This window comes from Staurois parvus, unplaced genomic scaffold, assembly GCF_062004578.1.
Source record: "Staurois parvus isolate SC_StPar_1 unplaced genomic scaffold, SC_StPar_1.0 ptg002140l, whole genome shotgun sequence".
NCBI lineage: Eukaryota > Metazoa > Chordata > Amphibia > Anura > Ranidae > Staurois > Staurois parvus.
In genome coordinates this window covers 963,684-976,413 of record NW_028319936.1, presented here as the reverse complement: position 1 = coordinate 976,413, position 12,730 = coordinate 963,684, and the positions used below count along the sequence as shown (strand labels likewise).

At 43.9% G+C, this 12,730-nt stretch overlaps 1 protein-coding gene across 1 annotated transcript in view; it reads left to right on the top strand.

Annotated features, from left to right (window-relative positions):
* The first annotated feature begins 604 nt into the window (after positions 1-604).
* The window catches only part of LDLRAP1 (low density lipoprotein receptor adaptor protein 1), a 39,334-nt gene continuing 27,208 nt past the window's right edge, over positions 605-12,730 (top strand). Inside the window, exon 1 of the mRNA XM_089665187.1 lies at positions 605-802. Within this exon, the coding sequence (XP_089521313.1) occupies positions 718-802 (85 nt within the window). The 5' untranslated portion in view covers positions 605-717. The remainder of the gene's footprint in view (positions 803-12,730) is intronic.

Below are 12,730 nucleotides of genomic sequence, written 5' to 3'. Positions count from 1 at the left end.
GCACAAAGACAGGTACGCAAATATGCGGCCCCACGGAAAAAAGCCCAGGTCCGTGAGGCCGCATATTTGTGTTACGTCGGCGTCAAGGGGTTAAGGTGGTAACTAAACTCACCTAGTGCCTTATCTGTGATCAGGGGCGAATTGACCATTCGAGTACTGCCCGAGGGCCCGGGGTCAGTATGGGGGCCCATAAAATGCCCCTGGTACCTTTTTTATAGGCTTTTTTGAGTGTGGAGATGGACACAGGGGCCCCATGATCCCCTATTGCCCGGGGGCCCCATGAGTTGTCAGTCCTCCCGTCTGTGATAAATAGATCTCAAAACCTGTGGAATTAATGTGTTCGGGTTTAAAACCCTGTTCACATTGGTGCAATTTGCATGCCCTGCGACTTGCAAGAGATGAGGTGGCAACCCTAGAGACCAGCAATGGCAACCTCCCAGTCATTTATGAAGGAGATAGAAACCGCGCGTTCACTAACAGTGTGACACGTGACCTCCTAAACTTGAACGACAAACTTCTTGTCAGAGGGCAGAGAACTAATAAAGAGGCGTGGCCGGGCCCTGTCACCTGACTTCATTTACATTAAATATCACCGCCCTGTACAGACGTGATCATTCATCGACTCCCCAGCCAAGGAGGGTGGGAGGAAAAAAAAGAGGAAAGTTTGGTGAGCTGGGAAAAGTTGGAGTCAGGGGCTGTGCTCGCTGGCCGGGGACGATGGACGCACTCAAGTCTGCGGGACGGGCGATCATTAGGAGTCCCAGCCTGGCCAAGCAGTCGTGGGGAGGCAGCAAGCACAAAAGTAAGTGGAGGAGGCCGCCTGTTCTCATAGGACGCCCCGACCGGCCGCGCTCAACAGCTGATAGAGAACCCTGACGGCTGAGCTCAGCGATTCTCCTGACAGCCGGCTAATGGAGCCCCGGCCAGGCTGGAGCATGGGACCAAACCTACTGACTTCTGAGGGGGGAGCTGGGGCTCCCTGATTGTACAGGAATGGCATTTTCTAGGATGGAAGGAGCACTCCCAATATGGCCCACCTAGGGAACACCCACTAATATTACTCTGCCACTCTAATACTTTGTAACTTATTATTATTCAGCATTTATATAGTGCCAACAGTGCGCAATGTTTACATAATGTTACAGTACCTCTCAGTACAAGAGGAAACCGAGGGCCCTGCTTGTTAGAGCTTACAACCATCAAAACGACCTACCACTAACCCACCTCTACGCTGTGGTCACTTGTAGCCATTTATATTTATCTTTTGTAACTGGAACCTAGCTAAAATTGCCCAATTAACTGCAGGAGGTAGGCTTTCTACAGGAGGTACTGTACAAATGTGTAGCCACACAGGTGAGAACGAGAGTAAACCTGAAGCGCTTTTTATTTGTTTCAGGTACTTGTATAATGTTGTCAATTTATGCAGCACTAATATATATATTATACTTGCATCAGTCCCTAACCCTCTTGGAGTGTACAATCTAAGTTTTTAGTACATATATCTCCTAAAGTGATGTGTAATATATTGACCTTTTTAATTGTTCACAGCAGTATATGCAGCACAAATTTTATAAAATTGTGATATGGAAATTTTTTTTTTTTGTGCCAGTTGTACTACTGTGAACAATGAACACATTATTAGACTTTAAAAGCAGAAGTGTGTATTTTGCAGCATACCAGTTCTTGAATGTAATGGTTGCATTAAACCCCCCCCCCCCCCCCCCTTTTTTTTTTTTTTTTTTTTTTTTTTTCCATTCTACGATCTGGTGATCTAGCCAGTAAGGTTGGTGTTGTGTGGGTTTCCCTCCCGAAAAGAGCACTCACCAGCAGAATTTATCAGGTTACACCAGTGGCCTCAAAACTGTGGCCCAGGTGTGTCCTTTTTGCTTACCTTTATCAGGCCCCTGGGGCACTGTTCCTATCATTGGTATGAAGTATTGTTCTTCACACTGAAACCAACAGTAGGGCATGATTCCTTTTTATATCCTCCTGATCTGAACGGTTGGGCACTGTTCCTTCAACTAATACCAGTGATGAGGGCACTACCCCTACTGACCTCCAAGTCTACTCTTACTGGCCACAGTCCAACCCTCCTAAAGTCTGAGGGACAGTAAGCTGGTCCTTTTATTTAGACAGTTTGGAGACCCCTGTTTACACAGATGACACCATTTACCAATGACTGGGTGCTTATAATCGGCTTGCATTTATTTATGCCAAACCTTTTATCAGAAAAGGAACAAAACTCTGTTTATAAAATGTGAGCCGGAGTTTGGCTTTAATTTGTTTTAGTATAAGTTAAGTCTGCTAGTACATCTAACACTATTTTCTAACCCCCCCCCCCCGTCCCCGTCCCAGACTGTCCAAAGCTGCTGTGCAGAGGTGCCCCCTGTTCTCCTTCCTCCAATATGGAGGCACTCTAATACAGATGGTATGTTAGTGGCCTGATCAGGTGAAAACAGAGGGTAAGTCAAGGTTCCCACCAAAGCGTTTTGTTGTGCATTTTGTGAAAACTCACTACAGTCTATTTAATGTCCTTAATGTATTTAATAGAGAGAGAGAGAGAGAGATTTTTTTTTATGCAAAATGTTCTGATTTGACTCAATAGACTTCAGTGGAGACGCTGCAGAAATGCATGTAGTGTTTTTGACACGTTTTTTTAATCTGCCCAGCAATATGGTTACATAGTCTGGCTGAAAAAAGACAAGTCCATCCAGTTCAACTATTAAAAATAGTAATCCTATACCCACAGTTGATCCAGAGGAAGGCAAAAAAAATCCCCCGGGCAAAGCATGATCCAAGTTGCTCCTGAAGGGAAAAAAAATTCCTTCAAGGAGCAACAAGCTGGCAAAAGTCAAACTCGTGTGCAGAATCGGATCAAATGCAAACTTCATAGGTGTGAACCTAGCCAAAAAGAAAACTGTTGCAGCCACCACATCTGACTGGTAAGCTTCAATATGTTACATTTTTTGGTTTTCGGGTTTATCACCACTTTAAGCTGCCCGTATACTATGTCTTTCTAGATCTAATAACTTTATTGTATAGGTTTGAAATAATAGTTTTTGAGGTTTTTTTTAAATGAGATTGTACTGGGTTTGTATAATCAGATTGTAGTGTACAGACTTGGCCAAGTGTTTTGAATGACACAAATATTAATTTTTCACAAAGTCTGCTGCTGCTTCAGTGTATTTTGTCAGATGTTACTATGGTATACTACAGTATAATCACACACTTTTTTTCAGAAGTGTCAAGGTTTTTATTGACAATTACATTACGTTTACACAAAGTGTCAGTGTTTGCAGTGTTGTCCCTCCTTTTTCAAGACCTCTGCAGTTCTTCCTGGCATGCTGTCAATCAATTTCTGGGCTAAAGCCTGACTGATGGCAGCTCATTCTTGCATAATCAATGCTTGGCGTTTGTCAGAATTTTTCAGTGTTTCTTTTGCTCACCTGCTTCTTGAGGATTTTTCACAGTTCTCAATCAGATTAAGGTCTGAGGAGTTTCCTGGCCATGGACCCAAAATTTTAATGTTTTGTTCCCCAAGCAACTTATCATTTGCACCTTATGGCAAGGTGCTCCATCAAACTGGAAAAGGCATTGTCATCACCAAACTGTTCTTGGATGGTTGGAAGAAGTTGCTCTTGGAGTATGGTGGTGGTTTTTTTTTTTTTTTTTTTTTGTTTTTAGTAACACTAACTTTAAGCATAACAGTAGTCTACACAATGTTCTTAAAGAAACAAAACTGAACTTTATTCTGTCTTGCAATGTTTGCTCATTAATCTAAACAAGCAACCCCCACCACTACTAACCATGCCCAATAGATAATCCGATTTAAAAATGTATTTATATATAATTCAGTCTTATCTATGTTCCTGTGGATCCAAGAATATATTTGATTCTGTATCTTGTTTGGGGGTCCTGTTCAGATGATATACCACACAGTTAATGCCTTTACCCATAGTTCTTACACAGCCATGCATGTTTAAATATGAAAAAGCTGGTATATTGTTTGCTTCCAGGAATTCAGTATTTGAACTCTAGGGGTTTATACATTTATGTGCAGGGAATATATATTAAAAACCCACACATGATTGAACGGGGTTACGTCAGCAAGAGTTGAAATGCCTTCTTCGTTTAATCACCCCCTTATGTTTTTACATGTTGAGTAATGTAGTCTTGCATTAATTAGGCAAGCAGCTCACCACTTGGCAGGCTGGCTGTAGATTTAATCAATCAGATGGGGGAAAAAAAAGTGCAGTGGTACAAATACTCTTGGTACAAATGATTGTAGCTCCTACAAAGACTTTTTTTGTTTTTGTGGTTGCACGGGTCATTAAAAAGACAATTGGATACTGTACTTGGAACAGGCCTGTAGAATGCTGTACCACTTGCCCACACTATAAGTTAACCATTTAAATAAACTTTTGTGTTTGGAGGAATGATCTTGTGACTGGCACTCCAGGATAGATGGCCTATACCATCCAACCACCTGTCCAAAGATATCATTTGCCTTGCAACAGCAACTATATATGTCTTGGTGTATTTGCAGCTCCACAGTAGTACAACTTAATGGCTGGAACACCCTACAAAAAAAGGTCAAGTGAGATTGGTCTCATGAAGGGATATAACTTTGCCAGATGCTATGTGCCATTATGTATCGCATAGACTGAGACCTTTCAGGATGTTTGCAACTGGCCTGCTCTGCTTCAGCACACATGTACAGTTTTTATTTCCTGAAGATTTGTCAAATGCACCCACCATATGTTTTGAAGCCTCAGTCAAAGCCTGTGTGAAGCTGAAGGCCAGTTTTTCATTTCAGACTACCAGTAAATATTTTATACTATTCAGTGTAAGGCTAGGTTCACATTGATGCAGCGCTGCGAGCCTCTGACAAAAAATGTAACCCAATGATGTGCAGGCTTGTCGTTTTGTGCCTTTTTTGTATTGTGCAGTTTAGGGCCCTGCCAAGTCAGTGACTCAAGAGTCCCAGTGGGAGGAAGACTGGGGATCTTTCTCCCTCAGTAGGTGTCAATCTCAAGCCTTTCCATCCTGGATTTGATAGAAAAGGGGTACAGGTTGGAGTTCAACACCAGTTCCTCTGCCAGGTATCTGGTAACCAACCTTCCCAGGTATCAGGAGAAGGCACAGGCTTTGTGACCTGATTAGAGATCTGGTGGATCAACTGGTCCTTACTCGGGCTTCCCAGAACGAGGGGTTGGGATTTTATTCCCATGTTTTTCATAGTGAAAGTCCTCAGGCAAGTTTCGCCTTATCTTAAACCTGCACCCAATCAATCACTCCTCAACCTCTTGCCGTCCGCCTGCTGTTTATAAATGGCAGGGCGGCGGCACTCCAGGGGCGGGTTGCCGTTCATAAACAGCACCCGCCTTTTCTAGCTGTGCGCGCTCCCTGGGAGCGCGCAGCACCACGATCCGGTGCCTGCTGTGTCCTCCGGACACAGTGAAACACCGATTGTCGGGCGGGACCTCTGTACGAGGTCCTGATCATGTGATCACTGGCCAGTCAGTGATCACATAGTATCACAAGTAGTATGCAAGATGTCACTTGTGACATCATTGCTTACTACGTGTGAAATCTGTGAATGATCACAGAAGTCACATGGTACAAGGCTATTCACAACAGCCTTGTACCATGTGACAAGGTGTGACCAATCACAGCTCACTCAGTATTTCTCAATGGCTGCAAGAATGCAGACAGAAATGATTGCTTTTACATTCTATATGGGTGTAAAAGCAATCACTGTAAAAAAAAAAAAAAAAAAAAAAAAAATCACCCCCCACAAGTAGTAGTGTCACCATGGTGACACTGTACTGCTAGGGTGACAGTATGTAAAAAGAGATAAAAAAATAAAAATGTTTAAAAAATTTTTGGTTGAACTAATTTGGCTTTTTTTTTTTTTTTTTAAATGATTTGCAATCTCGTGAGTGAGGTACTGGGTGGAGAAAGTAGAGACGAGACAAGGACTGGATGACAAGGTATTAAGAGTGACAAAGTAGGCTTGTTTGGCAGCATGAAGGGAGGACTTGTATGTTTAAAGCAGATTTATATAGGGTGAATGCTTGTTGAGATTTGGTTTTACGCCACAACCGCTCCAGTGCACGACTGTCGTTTTAGGATTTCTGGTGTCGGTCTGCCAAGGTTGTAACGGTCAGGGCCTGATGCTTCATGTTAAAGGAGAAAGTGAGTCTAATGTGGATGAAAGCGAACTGTTAGATAGCAGTGGCCAGGTGAGGGAAGGACCGGAGATTCTGTCAGAGTGGAAAGGAGCAGTGTTCAAGTTGTGAAGGTTTCTGCAGGTAATTGTTTGCTGCTTGGAGGGATAGGTGTTTGAAGACGGACTGTGAAGGTGATTGTGATCAGAGAGGAAAGGGGGTGTTTGTGAGGTTGTAGGGAGTGCACACAGGGGAAAACCAGGTCTAATGTATCTCACTCAGTGGAGGACTGTATTCATTGTGCTAATGCAAAAGATGAGGTTGGAATGTAGCCAGGTTGTTAACATTAATAGGGATGTTAAAATCTCTGAGAATGATAGTGGGTAGTTCAGAGGAGAGAAGTAGGGTAGCCAGGTGGAGAAATCGTCAAAGCGGGACACCGGTCTAGGAGGCCGATAGATCACTGCAATCAGAGAAATGGGAGAAAACAGCCGGATGCAGTGAGTCTCAAAAGAAGAGAAGGCTAGAGAGGGAGGGTTAGGGAGGACTTAAAAGGTTCTGAGTGGGGATAGAAGCAAACCAACCCCACCACCTTTGCGACCCCTTTGTCTGGGTGAGTGGGTCCAGAGGAGGCCTCCATAGGAAAGTGCTGTGGGAGAAGCAGAATCTGCTGCTTGAAGCCTGGTTTCTGTAATTGCTAGTAGGTTAAGAGCGGGAGACACAAATGTCATGGACAGTTGAGCTTATTGCAGGCATTCCAGAGCACACATGAAAAAGGGAGGGTGGTTTTTGGGAGCACGGGGACCGATCTTAAATTGAGGGCATTGCGGCTATTCCCGGAAGAAAGAGGACGCCTGGTGTTTGGGGTGAGATAGTGGAGGACCAGAGTTTGGGGGGGATATCCCCAGAGGTTAGGAGAAGGAAAGTAAGATGGGAGTGGGATGTGCACATGCCTTCCAGTCCTAGTGTTTGGGTTAGCAGGAGAGTAAAGTATCAGCAGGAGGTGATGAGCAGTAGTAGGGAGATGGTGAGATGTACACGTTTTGGGGTGGAGCAGAGGGATAAAGAGATTTTGGGAATGCAGGAAAGTAATATGAAAAGGAGTAGAGGGGACATATTAAAATGTACAGAGTGGGACTCAGACATGTAAAAGATGTTTCCCAGGGTGTTTGCTTGCAGTCTGTCCAGCATGCAGTAGAGTTTCTTGTTGTATCTTCCTGCTGCTTGCGTTATCCTGCTTTAGTTTAACTGCATCTTAGCACTCCATCGCAGGACTCGCACAAAAGCAGCACCCCATCTGTGATTCCCCCATGAGCTGACCTAAATCTATAGAGATGGTCAAATGAGTACTCTGCTCTGCCCCAATTAGGAACTGATAAGTATCGCATGAATGTGGGGGGGGGGGGGGCCTGTTTCTCAGAATCGGGCTACAGTCATAAAAAAAGGGTGCAACTAGAGGTGAGAACTAATCAACAGACAAAAAAAAAATATATATATATTCTGAAATTAACAGGAGTCCATGCGTTTGTTGTAGTTAAGAGTGGAGAGGAGATGGCAGCATTACCTGAGAAGGCATGAATTGGAGTGCTAAGACGCAGTTAAACACAGCAGTCTATCGCTGCAGCACCCCATTTGTGATTGTGCCCCCATCACCATATCTGGTTTATCACAACTGATGCCAGTAGCTTTGGATGGGGAGCCCACCTAGGTGACCGTGACCCGGGAGTCGTGGTCCTTTGGAGAAAGCTCAGAGATCCTTGAATCAGAGGGAGCTCCTAGCAGTCCAAGCGCTGTATGCCTTTCATGCAGATCTTAGACTGACACCTGCAGATCCATTCAAACACTGGCTACAGTGGCATACATCAACAAACGGGGGTACAAGAAGTCGTCCTCTCCAAGCTATCGCAGGCAGCATACGGGCTTGGGCCATGCAAAACTTGTGTTCAATATCTGCTATCCATCTGAAGGGGGTGCAGAATTCCCTAGCAGACTTCCTAAGTCAACATCCAGTCACACGAATTCTCTCAGCCAGGAAGTTTTTTCAACAATCCGAGATGGGGCATGCTGGAGGCAGATCTTTGCTTCCTGGGAAAACTAGGTCAGCCAGTTCTTTTCCCTGAATCTGTGGAACTGGGCCTTGGGGTAGATGGCCTCACAAACATGTGCCAGTGAGGCTGATCCAAGCAGTCCTGCAAAAATGTTTGTTGGAAAAGACAAACCTCATTCTGGTGGCCATGTTTTAGCCGAAGAGACCATGGTTCTCTCTGCTGTGGAGCCATTCCTCAGTTCCCCTGTTCCCTCTCCTAGAGAGGGATGATCTGGTCTCTTGGGCCAGTACTGCACAAACTTTAACCGCTTGCCGCCCTGCCACTGTGTATATACGTGTGCAGGGCGGCAGTGGAGCGCAAAACCACGTTTAAAAACGGGTTCCGCGCTCCCGACACTTTCGCCGGCAGGGGGCGCGCGCGCGCTCCCGCCGACCCGCGGGTGACACTATTTGATCCAGGAGGGATCAATCATTAGATTTCAGCCAGTGATTTCTGGCTGAAATCACATGATCGGTCCCTGTCCTATCCTGTCCTGTGTTGACATACACAGGGCAGGATATGATGTCATTCTTCTCTGCCTGGACACATTCCGTTCCAGACAGAGAAGAAGACATCCAAAAAGTGAGTACACAAGCACTACACTACAGTTAGAACACTCTAGGACACATTTAACCCCCTGATCGCCCCCCCCTCCAGTTAACCCTTCACTGCCCTGTCACCAGTGTTACTGATCAGTGAAGCGATTTTTACTGATCAGTGTCGCTGGCGACTTCCGATAGAGTTAGCGCCCCTCCCAGATAGCGCCAGATTGCCCGCCAGTACACCAGTAATCCCGTTTAACCCCTTGATCGCCCCCCCCCCAGTTAAACCCTTCACTGCCCTGTCACCAGTGTCACTGATCAGTGAACCAATTTTTACTGATCACTGTATCAGTGTCGCTGGCGACTTCCGATAGTGTTAGCGCCCCTCCTAGATAGCGCCAGTTTGCCCGCTAATGCACGGGATTTTTTTTACCAAAAACATGTAGCAGAATACATTTTGGCTTAAATTTATGACTAACTTTGAGTTTACAATATATTTTTTATAGCTGAAAGTAGAAAATATTGTTTTTTTTCAAAATTTTTGTGTTTTTTTTTTTTGTTTATAGAGCAAAAAATAAAAAGCGCACAGGTGATCAAATACCACCAAAAGAAAGCTCTATTTGTGTGAAAAAAAGGACGTAATTTTCGTTTGGGTGCAGCATTGCATGACCGCGCAATTATCATTTGAGTTAGTGCAGCGCTGTATAGCAAAAAAAGGCATAAATTGCAGTATCTATACCATAGTTTGTAGACGCTATAACTTTCACACAAAGCAATCAATATACACTTATTGGGATTTTTTTTACCAAAAACATGTAGCAGAATACATTTTGGCTTAAATTTATGACTAACTTTGAGTTTACGATATATTTTTTATAGCTGAAAGTAGAAAATATTATTTTTTTTTTCAAAATTTTCGTGGTTTTTTTGTTTATAGCGCAAAAAATAAAAAGCGCACAAGTGATCAAATACCACCAAAAGAAAGCTCTATTTGTGTGAAAAAAAGGACGTAAATTTTGTTTGGGTATAGCATTGCATGACCGCGCAATTATCATTTGAATTAGTGCAGCGCCAAACAGCAAAAAAAGGCCTGGTCATTAAGGGGGGTAAATCCTCTGGGGCTCAAGTGGTTAAAGTGTGGCTACTGAACAACTCTTGAAAGCTCAGGGGTTTTCATACAGGGTAGTGAGGACTTTGGTGAACTGCTGCAAGCCAGTAACGAGCTTTATTTTAAGGTCTGGAAAAATTGAAATCCTGATTGACAGATAAGGGTCAGTCCTCTAGATATCCTTATTGTCTTAGATTTCTTACAGGATGGGGCAGATCAGGGACCTTTGGTTAGTATCTTAAAGGTGCAGGCCTTGGCCCTTTAGTGTTCTTTCAGGTCCCCCTCCAGCAGGATCCTTTTTTTTTTTTTTTTTTTTTTGTCAGTTTGAGGATTGAATTGTTCTCTATGGATCCTGGGTTTCTTCCCAAAGTTTCCCTCCTTTTCATAGGTCCCAAGATATATTACCAACCTTCTGTTCTGCTCAGGCAGGGAGTACAAAAGATTGTTTGGATGTTAGAAGCCTTACTACCTATCTTTAGATCCAGGGAATTTGGAAAATAGGATTCTTTTTGTCCTTTTGCAGGAGCACGGAAAGGTTGCAATGCTTCCAAATCCACCATAGATGGATTAGGATGGCTATTGGAGAATCCTGGGCAGAGAGCCGGTGCCTTGCCAGAACAGATTGGTACAGTGGCCACCTGGTCCTGTTTCTCTGCCTTCATGAAGCATTATCGCCTGGATCTCCTTTCGAGGTGAAGATCAGGCGTTTGGGCGCGAAGTCCTCCAAGTGGTAGCCCAGCCCTAGTGGGCAAGGTCTTAATTATCGTCGTAAGGGGCTGTCCTGGAAGACTTATTTTCCCCAAAAAAGTTACTTACCGGTAATTCATTTTTCTAGAAGTCTTCCAGGACAGCCAGGATTTCCACCCCTAAGTATTGTATGGTAATGTGTGTTTATGCGTAAATGGTTGTCAGTGCCTTCCTGTGGTTCTTGAGAACCTGAAGAGGGAGGCCTGGAGGTCCACCTTTTGTAAGGTTCTCAGCTTATGTGTTTCCTGTCCCGAGGGAAGAACTAAACATCTCAAGGGGCTGTCCTGGAAGACTAATAGAAAATGAGTTACCAGAAAATCTAACTGGATTTCTGGCATGTCAGCAATTATATTAATTTATTTGCTGCATGTGTAAAAGGATAAAACATGGGAAAATATACTTTTTTTTTTTTTTTTTTTTTTTTTTTTTTCAGAGATGTACTATATAGGTTTGTCTTGCCCCCACATATTGGGTGTTTATCAAAACTGGAGCAGCTGAATATTCGCCATTTGTTTCTATCTTTTGGCTTTCTCAGACTTTGCTGTGCATGGCAATCGGATGCTCTCATTTTCAGATTCAAATTGGGGCAGCTCCAGTTTTGATACATTCCCTATCGGTGTATTTCTACAAATTCTGCATGCCAGTCTTGCTGAACCCCAACCCCCTGCCCCGCCCCCCCCCCCGAAGCTGCAACTGAAATATTTATCACATCTAAAGTTCTGTGGTCTGTAACCGGATGGTCAACGTTGGCCCAGTTGAAAGCATTGTTGGAGGTAATTGTGCCACTAAGAGTGTGCTTGGGAGGGAACAAACTACACAACCCCGCCCCCCGCTTTTTTTTTGGTCCCTTACTTGCAGTATGCATCTCTCTATAGAAAAATGATCCTCTTCACAATCTTTATTTTTGTTTACAACTCTGTATTTTTAGTAGGGGGGTAGTGTACAGGTCTTCATCCCTCCTTTGACCCCTATTGTCCTCTATCGAATATTAAATCTGCTCTCTACCCTTGGCACATTCATATGCTGTTTGTATACTAGGAATATTGCTTCTATGAAGAAATCTGTCTTTCATTTCACTCGCTTGTTTCTGAAAATCTTCCATGCTCGAGTAATTTTTGTCTTGGAGGAATAAATTGTCCCCTTGGTATTGCTTTTACTACGTGTCTTGGATGACAACTTCCAGCACACTAGGATTGGATTTTTAGAAGCTGACTTCCTATAAGATTGAACCTCCACTTTCACTCCTGCTAAAGTTGCCTGACGTTAACGGCATGATCTGCATAAAATGCTGTCTATACGCTGTACACGTTCTTTGTAATGTTTATACGCAAATTTTGCCCTATTAAGATATCTGGAGATATACCACATTATAGACCTTCCCCACACTGGTGGGAGGAACCATTTCTACCCAGGTAATTGGATTGGCTGTAAAAATGACCCATAGCAAAGAAATATATTTACGGACCAGCTCTGCCAATTAGTTCATTCAGGGCAGATGTAAATATTGGTGTGTAATCTACCCAGGTCCTGCTGGCTACACATTGATGTATACATGTTAGCCCTAGGCAGTGGTGGCCGGTAGAGTACATATGCACTGTAAACATTGGAACAAACACTTTTTACATATGTACATCTTAACTTTCGCCTAATTCTATTCCTAGAATGTGTTTTGTGGCGGGGGGGGGTCGTGGTCATGGGTCACATCATTGAGCTGTGTACAGAGGCATAAAAAGAGTCAAACCCTTCCCTCTGACAGTGGTGTGTTAGAACTTGCTGCATCCTTGAAGGATCAATGTCACCCTAGGCAGCTCTCCTGATTGACTATACACCTCCATTCCTAACCTCTTGAGCTGCCATCCCTCCCCTACACACAGGTGCACTCTCACAGTAGAAGTGAGCTGAGATCCTGGCAGCAGAATAGATCTTTCACTGGACTTTTTTTTTTTTTTTTTTTTTTTGAGCGCTGCAGCTGAAGTCGGCCTAAAGTCCTGATTGCCACCTGTCATCGCTCACCAGCATGGAGCGTAGGGTGGAGGCATTGCTGTGGCCAGTCTGCAGAAGTGTACCAGAGGAAGA